The sequence below is a fragment of the Polypterus senegalus genome, chromosome 2, assembly GCF_016835505.1.
Source record: "Polypterus senegalus isolate Bchr_013 chromosome 2, ASM1683550v1, whole genome shotgun sequence".
NCBI lineage: Eukaryota > Metazoa > Chordata > Cladistia > Polypteriformes > Polypteridae > Polypterus > Polypterus senegalus.
In genome coordinates, this window is record NC_053155.1 from 111,682,525 (window position 1) to 111,702,830 (window position 20,306).

The following is a 20,306-nucleotide window of genomic DNA, read 5'->3' on the forward strand; positions in this document are numbered from 1 at the left end:
TACTGTATGGTTGTTTCAAGGTGGCAACTGAGTGGGATTTGAGGCACGTTCACATACACCCATTTACAGGATCAATGTAGTTTATAAGGGGTAAACTGAGTGCAAATGTGTTTACACTTGGCTTTATAATTTTTTTTTGATGCACGCGTTTTCCTGTTTATTGGAATATGCATATTTTCATGCTCAAATTCACTTGAAATTTTTTAAATGAGATCCCTGGTGTACAGATAACAGAAAAAGAGGTCATACTGTTAATTTCTAAAATAAAACCTACAACCTGTTCCTTACATCTGTTCCAATAAAATAGTGAAATGTTCAGTGGCTTTTCTGGCAGCACCTATTCTAAACATTACCAATAGTTTGTTACTGATTGGCACAGTTCCCAATGCACTAAAATTGTAATTTATCAGACAGTTATAAAAAAAAAAATCAGAGCTAGACCCATATACAGTTAATAATTATAGACCTATTTCAAATTTACCTTTCTTTATAAAAAAATACTTGGAGAAGTAGATGCGCAGCAGCTACAGTCTCACATTAAAAATTACAATTTATTTGTTCCAATCTGGCTTCTACAAAGGTCAAAGTACAGAAATTGCAATAACTCAGGTTGCAAACGCTATTCTAATATCCTCTGAAGAAGGACTGTCCACAATATTTATGTTGTTTGATTTACCTGTAGCCTTTGATGCTATTCACCATCCATTTAACTCTTTTACAGAGGATGGCTGTTAGACTCTTCCCTGCATGGTTTAGATCATATTTATGAAATTGATTTCAGAATGTATAGAAACGTGCTGACAGTGCTACATCATCATACTAAGAGGTTAAATGTGGTATACTGCAGAGCTCATTGCTCTGACTGTTGATGTTTTCGCTTTACATGCTTCCATTAGGAACTATCATCGGAAACCCTTCATTTTCACTTGTTTGATACCCGGCTATACCTTTCTTTTAGTCTAAATTACATTTCTCCAACTGCAACTATAATTATTTAACTGAGTTAAAAAGGATGGATGGGTGATACTATTCCGGAAAACCTGAAATGCATTTTATTTAAAGGAGTAATTGAGATGTCTATCACTTTTTTAACTCACTGGATTACTGAATCAGCACACAACTTAGGCATTATTATGATACCAATATGTCTTTTAAAACACACATTACAGAGCTATCTAAAACCTGCTTTTTCTTGCTTAAAAATATTGTAACATCAAGTTTCTAAATCTGAAGGACACTGAGAAATGTATTCACTTGTTTATTTCTAGTAGGACTGACAACTGTTATTCACAGGCTGTTCAAGCTGTTCTAAAGTATATGCAGATTCCGTTAATTCAAAATACTGCTTCAAGAATGATTACAAAAACTAAAAAAGTTTGATAACATAGCTCCAATTCTTAAGTTTTTATGTTGGCTTCCATTTATGTTTAGAGCTGATTTCAAAATCTTCTTTCTTACATATAAAGCTTTAAACAGCAAAGGCACTGCATACCAATCTGAGATTATCATCACATACAAACCAAAGCATGCTTTAAGATCTTAAGAATACTAAAAAACGAGTTTTTAGCTATATGGAGCAAAATCTGTGTTTAGACTCATTACCTAATATTAGTATAAAGTACCCTGACTAGAGCTGCTAATTAACTCTGCATATTGCAGCTCAGTTTGATAGTCATTTGCAGAAAAATACAAATAATACACTAATTGTAAACTTGTATTAACGCTTCTATTCTGTTTCTGTTCTATGTATCCTGGTGCCAACTCTCTGCTTCCAAGCTTTTTTCCTGCCTATGGAAGCAATGGAATCAATGGAGGTAAAGATTATGTTGTCAAATTAGATGGCCCTGAACAGACTCTATTGTAGAATGCCCAGGAAGAGATGGGCAGTCAGTTGGACTTTGTCTTTATGTATATTTATTATGTAGTTAGTCATTTGCAAAGTTTGTAATGGCATTTACCTGTTAACTTGTTAGTGAGTTCCAAGCCTGCACTCAGTGAAGAGTGGTCTACAAAAATCAAATGAACTGAATTTGTGTGAAAAGAATAGCTACTGTACATACTGAAACATTGTTTCAATGGTTTGCCAGCCTCATGCTGTGCAGCAAATACATGGCAGTAAAGAGATTAGACAGTGTGTCTTGATTTCAATCATGCAGTATATACAGTCTGCCTGTTACTTCAGTGGTATTGAATTTTTTTGTTTTTCTCCTGAAAGTCATTCATTTCTAAATTGGATATGATGCTGCTTTAAGTTAGGCAGTCCACAGCCAATACAGTATATTTCCTGTGGGGCTGAGAGGATCTTAACTGATGTCATATTTAAATCATAATTGCTTTATTTTGTCAGACTGAGACAGATAAGACACCTGCATCCCATTGTTTGATTGATATGGCTAATTAGGTAAGTTAATGTTAGAGAAGCTGCACACATGATGAACACCATGCTAAAGTATTTTCTTCTTCAAAAAGTGAACTTATTAGGTGAGTTCACTGATACATTCCCAATGGAATTATTGGTGTGTTGACTAGAATTAATTTGTAATGCACTGTTAACTGTATGAATATGAATTGACATTTCTGGTGTTTTTGTGTTTGCATCTTTTAACACTGTATTTTGGTGATTATACTGTTGTTGCAGCAAGATAAGCTGATACATCTTCATCATTTGTGTGATATTTTGGTAGCATTATTTGGCTGAAATATATAAATGTACAAATCCAGTGTCTCAGCCTTACCCCTTCACATGATATTTAATATAGTTTGAGAATATACTGTAGTTCAATTTGGTGTAATGTCTCCAAGGTATATATTATGTTACTGCCAACAAGAATTATTATCAATAAATCACCACTAATGAATGGAACTTGTTTGAGAGGGAATTTTTAAAAACAGCAACCAGAAGCTTGTGGTAGACTGTCCTGCTATACATAATTGAAGGTGTTAAGTTAAAGACTGAAGCATTTCATGAAAATGAACAAAATGCTTTTCAGGATTGGACTAAAGGTACTGGTAGGACAAGAAAAGTATGGCAAAAGCTGAATTGCAATCCATGGTGAATTTCTGTGGCTGAAGAAACAATGGTAGTTGAGAAACTGTAGTGGCAAGGCTGTTGGTACATAGTAGATCAGTTCAGGAATGTTGTAGGGGGCATCTTGGTTTTATTTTCAAAAAAGGAGGCCCTGATGGAATTTTCCAGTTACGAAGCATTAAATTGTTCAACCAGCTGGACCTATATATAGCTGCACATGATTAAAATATTATAGTACTAACAGAAATCTAGCTGAGTCTGAGAGATGGGGATGAGTATAACATAGATGGTTCTGCATTATTTAGTAAAGACAGGCAAATAAAAAAAGTATGGGTGAAACTATTTATATGAAGGAGAAATTTACTGCATGTCTGCTTCACATGGATGTGTGATGCCCAGGTTGCCTATAGCTGCCTTAAACTAAGATCAACGGCGTAATGAGGACACATAACACAGCACAGCACAGATCGTGCAAAAGAGCTCAGGGTTTTTCTTTTTTATTTAACAGTGTTCAAATTCAAAGTGCAGCTCAGTTTTCATTAATACAATGTAAATAATCCTTCATAAAGTGTTGAGTGGAGGTTAAAAATCCATATAAAATTTCCAAATAATTATTCCAATAAAAAATTAAAACTCCAAAGTCAATAAAAGTCAGGATCTATCCATAAAACTACTCATGAGCCTCTGTGCCTCCTTCTAAAACCCTGCCCTTGATGTTCACCCATGTGGTCTGCTCAACAACATGAGACACCTTTTGACATGTGCAGTCAATCATTTAAATTGATTGTGTCCCCATTGCCATCCTTCAGCGTTTAGCAAAGACCCTGCAAGCCCTGATCCCTTCTTAGCCTGCCTTCCCTTGACGTGCATAGGAATCTCCAGAATGGTTGGTCAATCCTGCTCCCTGGGCATTCAAGCAAGATGATACCCTGTGAGCACTGTCTGCTCATTCCACCCATGTCATCATTCCTAGCAGCTTGCCTCCTTACTACAGCACTCACTATTCCTTTCAATGTAACCTCCAATTTTTCTTTTCTCTTTCATGCTTTCTTTCTTGATCTCCCTTTCTACCACTCCTTCTTGACTGCTTTTTTAACCTGCTCAGGCTCCCTTTTATACTATAGTGGGTATAGATTCTCTGATTATGCTCCATGGTGTGTCAATGAAGAAACGAGCACAACTGAATGCACCTGCACGTGAATATGCAGCTAGGCAATTTACCTATTAAATACTCTGGGGATACATGGCTACACTACTTCGCATGCACCCACATCCAGTGAATCTAAGAACACTGGTTTTCTTTTTAAACTACACATTGCCAGGTACCCTTAAATGTGCTTTACCACTGGATGATGCCAGATCTTGGTGGATACAAGTAAAAAGCATTAAGGATAGAGGCCTAATCTTTGGGGAGTTTTACAGAGACCCCAATGCAGATAATCATTTCAATATTCATTTTTAAAGTATTAAAAAACACCCAATTACTAACTGGGTTAACTGTCACAAAAATTCTGTATTTATACTCTTAAATAACAGCCAAAATCACCATTGCAATGAGGCAGCAATTGGATATCTTTTATTATAACACTGAACTCAGTGGCACCTAAATATCAACAGGTAAGCTCTCTACGCAGACTGGACAGGATTTCACAGACGCAATCAGTGTGTATTTTTTAAGACAGCATATTAAACACTAATGACAGGAACAGACTGTCTAGATTTATTATTCTATATTAATTTGGACAGAATTAAGGAGCAGAGTTTACTGAACCTTTAGAATTTAATGATAATGATAAAGCACATTTCACAGCATTTTGGTAGAGTATCTATTTAAAAACAAATCTTTGAGTACTTAAGGAATATAGGGAATACATATAACTTTGAAGCATATGTTTCAAAAATCACAGCACACTGGGGAAACACAGACAGATTGTAACATAGCAAATGTCTCATTATATAAAAAGGTGATCAAGTTGATCCTAGTAACTATAGGGCAATAAGCTTAACGTGAATCATGGGTAAAATTAGGGAAGCAATCATTAAAGAAAAAACGAGAAGCTCATGTCAAGAACAGGTGTATTACTGAATAGTCAACATGGGTATAGATGATTGGGGATTGTGTTTCACCAATATGGTAGAATTTTATGAGGAAGCAACAAAAGGGTATGATCAGGGAGATAAATATATTATTACTTCTGGTTTTCAGAAGGTTTTTGATAAGGTCCCACATGGGAGACTTGTGGTCACATTAGAAAAAGTGGGAGTTCAATATACAGTATGGCTATTGGCACAAAATTGGCTTACTCATAAGAAGCAAAGGGTTAGATTAAAAGTAGTGAATTGCAGGGATCTGACCTGAGGCCACTGCTCTTTCTAAAACAATACATTTTAACTTATAGAATATTCAGTATGTTTAATATTATATATTAATATATTAATATATATAATATATTTCGAATATACAGAATAATATGGTTGAACTTTCAGATGATACCAATTTAGATGGAAGGACATATAATCTAGGATCAGATGAATTACTACAGGTGGACCTGGACAGAATTCAGACTTGACCAGATTTGAGGCAAACGAAATTACATACACTTACATTACTCATACTTAAAGTATTAAATGTAAATACACAATGTGATGTTTGAAATGTGAAAGTACAATTTATGAAAAGGACCTAGGAGTCATAATGGACTCTTCACTACCTAAATGAAGACAGCGTTAAAAATAATCCAATCTAATAATAAAGATGACTAATAAAATGAAAAGTTATATAGCATGATGCATGGCATAAGTCACAAAGCAGGGTGGTGGAAAGCAGGACTTTAGGGCCTTTAAAAGCTAGGCTTAATATCATTTTGGATAAATTAGGTGAATAACGTTAGGTGAATTGACAAGTCTTTTTTGGGCTGAATGGCCTATTCTCGCTAAATGTTCGAACAGAATTAAATTGGGAGTAAAAACAGCGGAAATTAGATTTAGGACACATAGCTTAGTACTTTATTCTCTGTGACAGGGCAGGGGGTTCACAAATGCACAAGACCACAGAGAAGAGTCCTTGTTTAACAGGCCAGCAGAGGATTTTTTAAATGACAAAGGTGAATGTTTGCTTGGTATCCTTCCTTCCCCAAAAAGAAGTGGTATGAGAAACAACTCACAGAAAGGAAAATGGGGCAGATCCAGCACACTTAACAATTACTATATCTCTTTACTTTATGAAAATGAATCAAAGAAAACATGGAGAATATATATACAGTATATACAGGTATATTTAAGAAAGTGAGCATGGCCAATGGAGTAAAGCTTAAAGCTTGTAAACATACCTAAATTGATTAGTTTAAAAGGGCAATAGAGATGAATGGAGATGAAAAAGAAATGCGGAAAGAATTGCTTCCTAGGTGCTTTAATATAAAAATATAAAATATTATTGATTAGATCCTGCCAGGTTTTGAAAAAATTCTGTAAAGATCCTCTAACTGAGAATTCGATTTTTTCCAATTTCAAATAGTATAAAACATTGGTTTCCCACTGACTTAAAAGAGGAGAGTTAGGATTCTTCCAGTTTAGCAAAATAAGTCTGTGTGCCAATAGTGTAGTGAATGCAATCACAATTTGTTTGTATTTCTCCACTTTAAGCCCCTCTGGAAGAACCCCAAACGCAGCTGTTAATGGGTTAGGAGGGATTGTGAGACCAAGGCTGTCTGAAAGGCACTTAAAAATTTTGGTCCAAAATGATGTTAATTTGGTGCAGGCCCAAAACATGTTACCCAGTGAAGCTGGGACTTGATTGCAGCATTCGCAGGTTGGATCTTGACCTGGGAACATTTTGGACAGTTTTAAGCAAGACAGATGTGCTCGATATATAATTTTGAGTTGGATAATTGTATGCTTTGCGCATATGGAGCTCGAGTGAATTCTCTGTATTGCTACCATCCACTCCTTATCTGATATATTGATTAAGAGATCTTTTTCTCATTGTCCTCTTGGATCTTTGAAAGGGAGGGACTGTAAAATAATTTTAAAACATAGACAATATTGTTTGAGATGGAGAACCCTGGTCTAATCTAATTAGACTGATAACTTATGAAATTCTAAACAGGACACATACTGTAGATGGAAAATGCGATTGAAGTAAGAATTTTCTAGTACTGTTTAATATTCAAAACAACAATTTTTGTGTTAAGGTTTCAACACAACTTTAATATTAAAGTGAGATGATCTAAAATGTAGCCCTAATTTTTCACAAGGGCCAATGAGATGACACATGACTTAATTGTAATCATAATCAGACCCTTGAAGGATGAAAAGAAACACAAGCCTGATTTCTAGCAGCAAAGTGAAGAAAGAAATCACAGACTATAATAAAATTATACACTTCTGATGCATATGCTTTCAATTAGTATCTGTTAAGCAATACCTTACCTACAGCCTTAACTCCATTACACATTGCTTCCTGAGGTTTAATTAAATATTACACCTGTGGTATTAAGAGCCTCTTCATCTTTCTGACACTAGCAATAAAACTGCACTTGCAATCAGTTTGGTATATTATTAATGTAATTTAAAGATAGTTCAGGAGGGTTAGTGCAGTAAATAGCATACAGTCTGATATTTTCCATTTTCTCTGTTGGCTGCATGTATTTGTTTATAACAAGGCATGTAAACCCATCATGGGCCTGGGGTGTAGCATTTCAACCTAATAGACACTACCCACTACTGTGCCACTCTTACAACATAATCAAATGTAAGGTAAATTCATATCAAATGAACCCATTGTTTGAGATTTCCTGAAATTTTTTCCAACCATCTACTAATTTACAAAACATAGTATTTTGAGTACAATGGTGTGAGAAGCAATACCAAGGCAAGGATTATTGTTAACACCCTCAGAGGTGCTGCACAATGAGCCAAAATATTCAGGAGTAGCAAAAGAATCAAATGTAAAAATCTTCAAAACTTGCTGACAAGAATTCTTCACATTGCAAAAATAGCTTAACATCACTAATCTGTGTGTTCATGTGACATTTTAGCAATGATTGTGTACTGTTCAAATTAAACCAGGGTGTGACTTTTTAATAGGGGAAGGCAAATGTTTATTCATAATTTAAGCTTGCAAAGCTTCAGTAAAAAATACAATTGTAGTTTAGTGTTATCTTTGCATACACCAGAGAAAAAACATACGAAAGATTCTAAGATTTAAGGTGTTTTGTCCATTAAAGATTAAAAAGATATCCAGCAATCCTGCTCAGTATATGCTTGTCTTTATACTTTAAACTGAAAATAGCCACCACCCTGTCACCAGTATTGTGACTTCTTACCCTGTGTGAATTTCTATTAGTTACATATTTTTGTTACAAAATATAAAAGGGAACTGTAGAAGGCCTATCATCTGTAATCTGTTCAACAATTTTTTACTCCACTCAGCATGTCCTGCTGAGGATCATGGTTCATTTACAGCAATCATGACCAGGCATCACTTATATCTATTTCTAAATACTGTATATTGCCTAATATAAAGGAGGATGCAGTTTTAGATGCCTCATGGTGTGTTTGGTGAGTTACAACTCTTTTATCTTGTAATGCTGTTATCTGATTACTTTAAATTATATTCTTGAATGCTTTACATGGCATTCTGAGATGGTGTGGTATTTTAAGGGTATGATAAAGTTAAGTTTGATTGATTTATTCATTTATTAAATACAAATCTCTTTTGCATAAATATTTATTTTTACAATGACAAATTTATTTCACAAAATACTGTTTATATTCTGTGAGTATAAATGTGTTTCACATTATTTCAAAAGTATATTTTTTTTTACATGTTAAACTAATTAGAACTAATTAGAACTAATGCATGCATATTTGCAAATGTTTTGAAGGATTCAGTCCTTGGTGTGGCTATAACCTTAGGCTCTAAACAATGAAATATTAATATGCTCTAAAACCCAAACTAGCCAACATATTTAAGAAAAAAAAATGTGCATACTAAATAAATGCATTTAACTAGTTCCATAGACTATTTAGAAACAAAGCAATATTTGCAGTAAAATACCTTCTTCATTTTTGTGTTATTTGCATGAAAATGTAGAGTTTTCCTTATAAAATTATGCATTACAGGTCAAATATATTAATTATATTTCTTAGGTGTAAATGTACACATCAAAACAAATACCCATGCCATAACCTTTACAGCATACATTTACACAATATGAAGACACTGCAATAATTTAATATATATTTATGCAGCATGAAGCTGGCATGTGTTTTAAAATTAATTACTCATCAGCAGCACTTATGTCTGAAAATGACAAGCAGGAGTAAAGTCACACTGTTCATTCACTGAGACCGAAAAACAGATGACTCAGTCCTTGACACATAACAGATTTTTAAATAAATCTCATCATTTTTTGAGAGCTCATTCATTTTTAAAAATATTTTCAAAACAACACTGTGGCAAATGTGTAAGATTAGTTTTTACATATAGTGTGTGTATTTTTTTGCAATCATGTGTTACTAAAATGAAGATTAATGAACATAAAACATTCACGGAGATCCAGAAAATCCATAGTTTAAATTACATTTACTTTTTACAAAGCTTCTAAATAAAAAATATGTAAACAATTTATGTATTTAACCTAAGAACAAATTATATATATATTTAGGGATTATTTTTTTCAATGTATATAATGAATTTAAAGTTATAACTTACACTTGCCCAAGATAATTAAATATCTTAATTAACTGGATTTAAAGGTGAAAAATTCTAAATGACCTTGGGGAAACTCCCAAACTTATTAATAAAAGGCCATCTTTGAGTACCCAGGAAATCTATCACAAATATCTTTTAGATATGGGGAAAAAACTGGATTACCCAGAGAGGAACTCATATACACACACACACACACAGAGAACACCTGACAAGATGATAGAATCTTTCCTTCATATAGCAGAGTAACAATAACTCATGTTGCAAAACAATCAAGAGTATAATCTTTTGTGTAAAACATAAGTTCATTCTCGAAATCTTCCAATTGTTAATTCTCTGTTTAACTGCAGAATTATGATTAAAACAATTAAAACAAGATTAACGCTATCCCCACACCCTATTAAAAAGTCACACCCTTGTTTAATTTGAACAATAAATAAACACTGGCAAAACTGATTAATGACACACTGCTATTTATGTAATGTGAGTATATCTGGAGAATTTAAGTCAGCAACATTTTTGTACATTTGAGTATATTTTACTGTGTTGTGCAGCAGCTTTATGGATGTTTGTCAGTAATTATTGTATATTAAGGAGAATAATTCTGATTGATCTTTTGTGTACTTTCACTAGCAGTGTTATATTTTTTAGGCAACATGTACATCAGAACTGCAGACAAGATTATAGATGTTAACTATAACCCCCTTCACCTTCTTTGACTTGTATCCAACACACATGAAGCTATGTAGCCCAGCATTATTTTAACATTTTTAATTGCTTATATACAGTATGTATATGAAAAGTGACACAGTCTTTCTTGTAATGCATACTTTTAAATTTCAGATCCTCCACCCCACTATGTACTTAAATGGAATATTTGTTCCTGGAGTGTGTAAAATGTTATATTTATTTGCATTGAACATTATCTGATATAATGCTTCTTTTTTTTCTTCATTGGATTCCACAATATTAGCAAAATCTTTCTCATCTTTGTCCACTTTGACAGTTTGCTGATATACATATACTGTACATTTGCATCCATGTATTTTCGACAATATATTCCAATATAACAAATGTACAGTTAGTAGGACAAGTTACAGCCATGTCTTTTTATATAATAACCCCCAATTAGCTTGCTTTAGTTCTTTAGAAATTTCTCCAGTATGTAGTTACATCTTGAAAATACATATTGAGGATTTACTCAAGTATGTCTATACTAGCTTCATATTATGATCCTGGGAATTTAGTTGATTTTATCCTTTTTTAGGTTTTGAAGAACTTCCATCTCAATAATCTACATATAATTTTGTTTTATATTAATATACCCTGGAAACACTTAAGTTCTTCAAAGATGAAAACATCAGAAAAATATAACCTAAGAATATTTCCTTTATTGTATGTTATTTTCACTTTATAGTTCTTAAAGCACTTCACCACCTCCTTGACTATTCTCTTATTAATAAAATAATGACAGAACCTCTTACAGTAAACCTTTGTATTTTCTGTGATATTTTTCAGTTTTCATTTGCTTATTTAATACAGAATTGATCGATTATTTTACACTTCCTCGTGCCTCTATTTTTTGGGATGATCATGTCCTGCATTTTATGTAAATGCATGCATTTAAATGCATCACATTACTCCTTGACCATCACTATACATAACACTTTGAAGTATCCTGTCCCTTTTCAGAATTTGTAATTAATAGAAGGATAGACATGCAGCTATATATCTGTGGTATGCGGTCAGGGTTAGTCCCCTAATATCACTACTTCTCTGTTTCTGGAGTTTGGTTTAAAGTCGACCTGTTGGAGCTCTTTATTGCAGCCTTAAGCTTAGAGATAACACAGCCATTGTTCATCTCTGCAGTGTTTTCAAAACGATTGGATAATTCAAATTTTGAGAGTCAATTCTTACATTATGCATATATAAAACTGTGCCATACCTTTCTCTGCTTTTCAGGAATGAAGAGTTTTCTACACTACTTGTGGAAAGCATGCAATCTCCCTATAAAACTTAGGTCCTCTGATTTTGTTATGCAAATCAGGCCACTTTCCATCCCTTCATGTTCAGCAACACTAAACGCCAACATTAGGATTATCTTAGATTTATCACAGATGCTGGCATCCTGCAAAAAAGACTTTTTATGAATCCAAAAGTAAATCAGGGCTAACATTGTAATGGCTTCATAATACTGGTATGGATGAAGCTTTATCCCTTATCCTTATTTATATGTATATGCTGTATTGCTTTTGATCCTTTGTGAAATTCTTCTTTCAGACAATGTAATGTAAGGTTAAAAATATATGAATATCACTGTGTACCATTTAAATGTGAAGGGTAAAATATTTCCTATTCATGGTGTCTGTTCACTAAGAACAGTCACAAATTCTTTAGAAACCATTTTTCCTACAAGATTTCTTCCCTTTTCAAGTCACACAATTATATTCTGAGCCCCAGTAGAATCATTATACCTGAATTGTTAAACCAAGAGCTCAATACAATAATTAATTCTTAATTCCTTCTACAAGTATAGTATGCATGATTATACTTACCCCTTTAGAATCGATTACACCTGTCTTTGAATTAAATTTTACTGTCTTTAGCCGTGCTCTTTCCTTTCTTTCCACTCTGACAACAGAAAAAAAAATAGATTAATCATATGAAAAAAATCCTTTTTAAACAACACCCAACTACAATATGGTACTGAAAATTATTAATAAAACCAGTTTTGATAACTACAAAATTTTTCACATTGCTGTCTATATAAAATCCTGAAGTAACACCAGTCTTCGTCATAGAGGGTCACAGCACCTACATGCTCTCACTCCAGTTTCTTAGTCTGATGTCACACCTTGTTGTTAAACGTCTGTCTTGGACCGATCACTCCAACTCACCTGCTGCCACAAATTAATAACAGTGTGACTCTTTTTAATTCAATTTATGTTAATTTAATATCCAATTCAGTGTCATAGGTTAATTTGATTATTATTATTATTGATATAAATTAAAACAAGTTACAGAGGTGAATTGATATGTATACAGTTTATATATACAGCATATATTTTACTAAAGAAATGTATGACTCATTTTCAACAATATGGTAGAGGCAACTGTACTTTAACTCAGTTATTAGTATATCCATTTTATACATAAAAATTTGCTAGTCTTTTAATAAAAACATATATTAAAATATAAAGAAATTGTGCTTTCAGATGTCCTTTCACTATTTTCTTAATCCCTGGACAGACTAGAGAAGATCTTTGGAAATTAATTTTTCTGCATTGTTTAATTTGTCAGCATTATTTCAGACATTGTAAGGCTCAAGAAATAGCTTGGGTATTCTATTTGTGACATATACACATTTTTTAATAGTCAGTCATACCTTTTAAAGTAAAAAAAAAACATGGCTAAGAGTCACATTATAACAATTTGCCTAAAATTTGACGTTTTCATGTGTTTAGCCTATACAGTACATACTATGTTAGGAATAAAAACAATCATATGTCTCAGTTTTTCAGAACAGTACAGTGTAGGGGTTTTGTCAAAGACAATATTCATAGTTTTTTTTATTAACATCTTGTTACCTCTTGAATGTTTATCACACATTTTAAGGTGGAGGTCGGACTATAGCATAATGTAATCAGGCAAGAATCTCTGAAATTCGTCCGGGTCATTACCACAATGACTGACTTGACATCTAAAAATTGATTACAGTTTTTTCTATAGCTTAGATCAGTTTTCCCAAACTCGGTCCTGGGAACCTCCTATGACTGCAAGTTTTTGTTCCAACCAGCTTCTGTTTTTATTTGGACTCCTGGGCTAATTAAATGAACTGTTATTTCCCAGTTCTGTGTTTTGGGAACAATATAGAAATTAGAAAACTAAGTTTGCTAAAAAAAATATTGAAATGTACCAAGTAGTTATATAAGAATAATGTATTTTTTCTTTTTAACAATATTTTCAATCTGTGTTCTAATTGTTTAATTATTCCATTATTTACTAATTAGTGGGTCTGACACTAAAGTAGTTGCAGCCTTTGATTATTCAGTGTTCTTTGCCAGCGTGTCTGCTCTGCTCATTTTTAATTGTCTTTAATAAGATACAATGAAGGGGGAAATCTGCACAAAGGACAAAATATAATGAAATCAACAAAAGAGAGTTAAGCATTTAAATCTATAGCAAAAATAAAAATATTTCTAAATGTCTTATAAATGTAAAAATCATTCTGCTATGCTTTTCTGAATGTCAAATAAAAGAAAAAAAAATAACACTAAGCTCATTTAATTAGCTGGTATCAGGTGTTGTCGCTGATGATGAGTCTGGTTGGAACAAAAACCTGCAGCCACAGTAGGTCCCCAGGACCACGCTTGGGAAACACTGGTTGAGATGAATATATACAACATTACAGTAGTACAGCATTTCTCTTGCCATGCACTGACATCATATATATCTTAAGGAAAGGGATTGTGATCAAATCTTTTATCTCTAACCAAACCTCCACAACACGTGTGGTTATAAGTTACCTGGGAGTAAAATGTAAGAAAACTGATGTCTGAGACAGATGTGAGAAAATACATTTGGGAAGGCGCACCAAGGATTGTGGTTTTTAAAATACTGTACTGAGATACTTGTAAATGCATTAATTTCTATTTATGAAAAAATGTGCATTACTTTTGGGGCACTGAGATATTCTTTATGAATGAATTATATATCTACTCTATATATATATATATATATAAAATCCAAAGCCTAAAAGTGTAACGATTTTCTGCAACGATTTTATGTGATGTTTCAATGTCACTTTTTTGTCATGCTTTAAATCTGGCTTATTTTAAAACCTACATATATATGTTTGGTATCATTCTTTTCAGAATTTATCGAACTTTAATGTGATATTGTTAGATTTTTAAATTCTTATTCTGCTTTTAAATAATAAACTAAAATATCAAGAACTCACGTCCTGCGAGATGAGACTTTGTGCCAAGAGATTTAATGACAGCCGGAGCTGTAAATAAAAGACAAAGAGTAGATGACAAAGACAGCTGCTGTACATGGTTTTAAATGTTTGAAGCACCGCACGAGATGCACATCACGCAGCACAACAGCAGCAGCAAGCCAGCAGCTGATTGAGCAAATAGGAGGTAAAAAAAAAAAAACTATTTGTTTCCCATTGCATCACCGTTAATGAGGGGGTTTCGGAGGAGCAACCACATCTCCTTGGGGTGTGTTCAGCCCCCCCTTTCACATAACGAGTGTCAGAGACGAGAGGTGGCTGGCGCGTAGCGCAGAAAAGGGGGTTGGCGAGCGAAGTGACTAAGAATATTTATATTCTTTATTTTCCAAATTTTTCTTTATTTATTTACATTTTTCAAATTACAATTTTACTCATGTTTATTTTCTCATTTTTGGAAGTAAATTTAACATATCTAAGAAAACAAGCAAACAAAATTAATAATACTATAACAATTTTAAGAAAAACACGAAGTTCAGTTCAACAAAACCTGTTAATTCTATTCACCTAATATTGCCAAAAAAATTTTGGAGATCTCTAGGGTCTTAGTGTCTGTCACACTCCTTAAGTCGCTTACTCTATATGTTATAGTATATGGTTCTCTATGCAAAAAAAAAAAACTTTTAAGCATTTCTGCAAAATTTACTTTTTTTTTACTTTTGCTCTTTTTCATGTAACAGCTTAGATGCAGTGTTCTAATACCCTTTAAACTAATCCATCCATCCATCCATTATCCAACCTGCTATATCCTAACTACAGGGTCACGGGGGTCTGCTGGAGCCAATCCCAGCCAACACAGGGCACAAGGCAGGGAACAAATCCCGGGCAGGGTGCCAGCCCACCACAGCCTTTATACTTATGAACAGTTCAATCAGATCACCTCGTAATCTCTAATTGGTTAAACTGAAAAGACCCAATTCCCAATTCCTTCACTGTTTCCTTACAGCTCATACCTTGGAGTACTGGTATCAGTCTAATTGCGATCTCTGGACTATCTACAGTACTCCAGATGAGGCCTCACTAGTACATTTTACTGTATATCTTAAGCATAACCTTCTTTGATTTGTACTACCCACATAGGGATACATCTTTAATCATTTCTATGCCCTGTTTTGAGCAAAATAATTTCTTCTTCTTTTACCTGAAAGCACTTCCCAACTGTTAAGGGTCAGCAATAAGGATCCTCTGTCTCCATTTAACATTGTCTGCACATCATCTGCCCTCAGACCCAGTGACTCCAAATTTCTTATCACCAGCTATCTCCACTTAAGCCTCTGTCTTTCTCTTAGTCTTCTTTCTTTCAGTGATAACCACAATCATTTTACAGGTGATATCTCCTTCTTACTTACTGCATAGAATCTGTGAAAACCACCACAACCTACTTTCCACAACTTTCTCCATAACACCTTTGACCCCTGCAGACTTGCTCATCCATTTTACATTTTTCTTAAAGACATCCCAGCAGTCACTGCAGCATACACATTTTTGATCTCTTGAGCAATTCTTTCTTTATCTTTCTAATGACTCAGGTTTCACAGCAAAACTGCTTGGACTGTTGTCTTATATAAGTTATATTAAAGTTTTCATGGTTGTGTTATTTACAATTCCTCTAACTTCCTTCCATTGTACCTACTATATCATACTCTAGCTTCAAATTGTATTGTTGTTTCACAACCACCTCTGGCCTCAGACACTGAGTCTAGATATTCGATGTGGTCCATTTGACTTAATTCTGCATTTCTTCTGGCTATAACTCTAATTCATTCAACTTCCCCTTTATTGCACGAGATAACTTCTTTATGGCACTTTTTTTATTCTTAATCCTTTGTGTTCCATGGCTTCTTGCTAATTCCATACTTTTCTGTGTAGTTCATCTTCCGTTTTTGCTAGTATTGCTAAATTATCAGCAACAAATAGTTCCCACAACTCTACATTTCTGATATTTTACTTAGAACATCCATTAACAATCACAACAGTCACAACAGTCACAATACAAAGTACAGACCCCTATATAAACCTTATTTTGAAGCTCGTCATTTCTCTATGTTTTGTTTGCATCACTGGGTTTGCTCCTATATACATTTCTAATACTACTCTAATAATCTTTTATTGCACCACTTTTTCCTTGCATACTAATGGACACCTCCCTGGGCACTCTGTCATGCAGTTTCTACAAGTTTATGAATGCACAGTTTCCTTCAATTGATTTCTCTGATAATTGCTTTAAGATGAAAATTGTATCTGTGATTCTTTTTCCTTTTGTCAATACAAACTGAATTATGTCAGTCTGTGTAACCTCTCTCAGGTGTTGACTGATTATTATTTTGAATACTTCATTATTATTATTTGTATTATTATTATTAGTGGTAGTAATTGAAGTGCTGCTAATAGTAGTAGCAGTATTTGCAGCATTGTGAATTTAATAATAAATGATACACAATAGCACAACACACAAATCAGTAACATTCTTTCTGTCTAATTCAGTTTTGCTAGTGGTACGCATTTACAATAATACAACATTACTAATTATTTTTAAAGGAAAAAAGAAAAAAAAATCAACCGGCTACTTGAATATTAAAACCATACATTCCAAAGGGATACTCCATCCATCCATCCATCCATCCATCCATTATCCAACCCGCTATATTCCAACTACAGGGTCACAGGGGACTGCTTTAGCCAATCCCAGCCAACAATGGGCGTAAGGCAGGAAACAAATCCTGGGCAGGGCGCCAGCCTACTGCATTGCGCACACACACACACACTAGAGACAATTTAGAATCGCCAATGCACCTAACCTCAAGGCTTTAGATTCTAAAGGCTGACTTTGCAGCACTAATTAAAGACACGAAGGAGAGGAACCCATCGGCAAAGATCTTCATTTCGGGTCCACTACCTCTCGTCAGACGATCAAATGAATACTACAGTCGTCTGCTAGGATTAAACAACTGGCTGAGAGGCTTCTGTGAGAATCAAGACATTGGGTTCATCGACAACTGGGACCTCTTTTGGGAAAGGCCGCATTTTTTTCAAGCGGGATGGCCTGCATACGAATAGATTTGTCGCCCGGGTCCTCTCCGAAAACATCGCAAAGGTATTTCGTCTATCTTGACTGTCTGTTTCTACTTTTAACACTTTAAACCCCTTCTGTAATGCTACTGCTTTGCTAGGACATGATAATGGCTTAACAAAGTCTTCCGTAAAACTGCACAACATTAATACTCTAATAACCAATCTTAATGCACGTAAAAAATCTAGGCAGTGCAGCATAAACACCAATAATTTAATTGCAATTACTACTTTAGATGAAAAATGCATTAAAACTATAAAAACAGACTATAGGTTACATAAAAAACACACACAGAGCGGCACTAACAAAAATAACTTAGTTTCTGTCTCAAATATAAATATCGCGCACAGAATTCAGCCCTGCCCCTCCGAAACATTAAATATGGCACTATTAAATGTTAGAGCTTTAACTAACAAGACGTTTTTAATCAACGATCTTATTAGTGATAGAAAAATTGATTTTATTGCACTAAGTGAAACATGGCTTAGCTCAGACGGCACGGCTGTTTTAATCGAATCTGCGCCTCCGGATTACAGTTTTACTTGTGCGGATAGCCAGGGAAAAAGGAGGGGTAGCTTGGCAAACATCTATTCCTGCCGGTTAAAGTGTAAAGATGTTAGTTGTGAAGGACAGCCGGGTCCCATGCCCGGTAGGGACGCCCCTGCTGCTTATGTTCCGGGGGAGCCACCATGGGCAGTCCAGTACCTCCCTGGGACTCTTGGTGGCAGCCTCCATGGCTGACGGTGATTCCCCAACCACCCACAGGGCTCCATGGGAGATGGAGTCTTCCACAGCCTGGTTGGGGGCTCGGATGGCCGCTAGGGGGAGCTGTATGGACTCAGCAGCCGGGCTGGACGAATCTTCAGCCCCACCCGGAGTTGCAATTAGGACCAGGTGGTCAAGCACCTGGAACACTTCCAGGTGGGTTATAAAAAGGGCCAGCCACCCCCACTCGAGGAGCCAGGATCGGGAGGAGGAGGACTATGCTTGTGGAGGAGTGGTGTTAGAGGAAGAAGAGTGTGTTGTGGTACAGTGTTCCTGCTTTGGGACTGTCTATTGCCTGGGGGTCACGGGGAAGACGTGCACCCACGGGTGAAGAAACATAAAGTCTTTGTCTTTCTGTGTCGGGTCAGGTGCTTATATAGCGCCTTTGTTACATAGTTTTGGTAAATTCAAGTCCTTTGAGTATCTCGCTGTTGTTATTCATAGAGATTCTCATGTTCTAGTATTATCCATGTATAGACCTCCTAAATTTAACGCGTCTTTCTCAATTTTAATTATGAAATATGACACACTCTTAATAGTTGGCGACTTTAACTTTAACGTATAGATAATCAGTGTGACCTAAAAGTAAAGGAATTCATGAACCTCCTGGACTCTTTTGATTTGAGACTTGATTTGAGATTTGTTAATCAGCCTACACATAAAGCAGGTCATACGTTAGACTTAGTAATTACCAAAGGACTAAAAGTTGATGTGAAGCAGATCATTGATATTGGTCTATCAGACCATTTTCTTCTACTGTTTTATATAGAAATAATGATAGAAAATATTCATGAGAAGCATATTGTTAAAAAATGCTTCTTTGACTTGTCAGCATCTTTAAAAATGACAAACATTCTAAACAATCAGTCCGTTTATAATGCCAACTTTAATAGCGAGGATAATGTAAATAGTAAGGTGGACAATTTTCTATGAGATATTGAAGGCTAAAATAACACAATAACACAGTTTGTCTTGAGAGGCAGTGCTATTTCTCTAAGATTATAAATAACAATGCTAGTAATCCCAGAGTCTTATTGTCTACAATTGATCGTATGCTAAACCCAGGTAACACAAAGGAATGCCTCAAAAATACTTCCTGCAAAACCTGTGTGGCTATTGCTGTATTTTTCAATCAAAAAATTAATGATATTAGAAATAATATAGTACATCTCCCTAACACTGCGGATCCTCCTAAGCCCCAGTACTCCGTTATAAACAAATTAAATTCTTTCACCAGGATAGATTTACCTGATTTACATAGTATAATCTCTCAACTGAAACCCTCCACCTGCGTCCTTGACCCAATACCAACAAGTTTTTTCAAGGAAGTATCAGGCGTGCTAATTGACAATATTCTTGACATTGTAAACTCGTCATTAGATACGGTGGTCTTCCCAGACTGTCTTAAGACTGCTGTAGTTAAACCCCTACTCAAGAAAAATAATCTTGACCCCTCTGCTTTTGAAAATTTTAGACCCATCTCTAACCTGCCTTTCTTAAGTAAAGTTCTAGAGAAGGCAGTCATTATGCAGTTAAATGACCACCTCAAAAAACATGCTATTCTTGATAAATTTCAGTCAGGTTTTAGAACAAATCACAGCACAGAAACTGCACTCGTTAAAGTAGTAAATGACTTGCGGGTAAATGCAGACACAGGCCACATTTGACACCATTGATCACAATATTTCTTAGAAATCTCCTTAGTCAATGGGTGCGC

General features: G+C 34.7%; 1 protein-coding gene across 31 annotated transcripts in view; it reads right to left on the minus strand.

Moving 5' to 3' along the window:
• Positions 1–20,306, minus strand: part of dlg2 (discs, large homolog 2 (Drosophila)) — a 1,682,723-nt gene that overhangs the window by 60,777 nt on the left and 1,601,640 nt on the right. For all 31 annotated transcript variants that reach the window (XM_039744362.1, XM_039744355.1, XM_039744358.1 and 28 more), the window contains one exon: positions 12,296–12,371. In XM_039744362.1, coding sequence (XP_039600296.1) covers positions 12,296–12,371 — 76 coding nt within the window. The remainder of the gene's footprint in view (positions 1–12,295; positions 12,372–20,306) is intronic.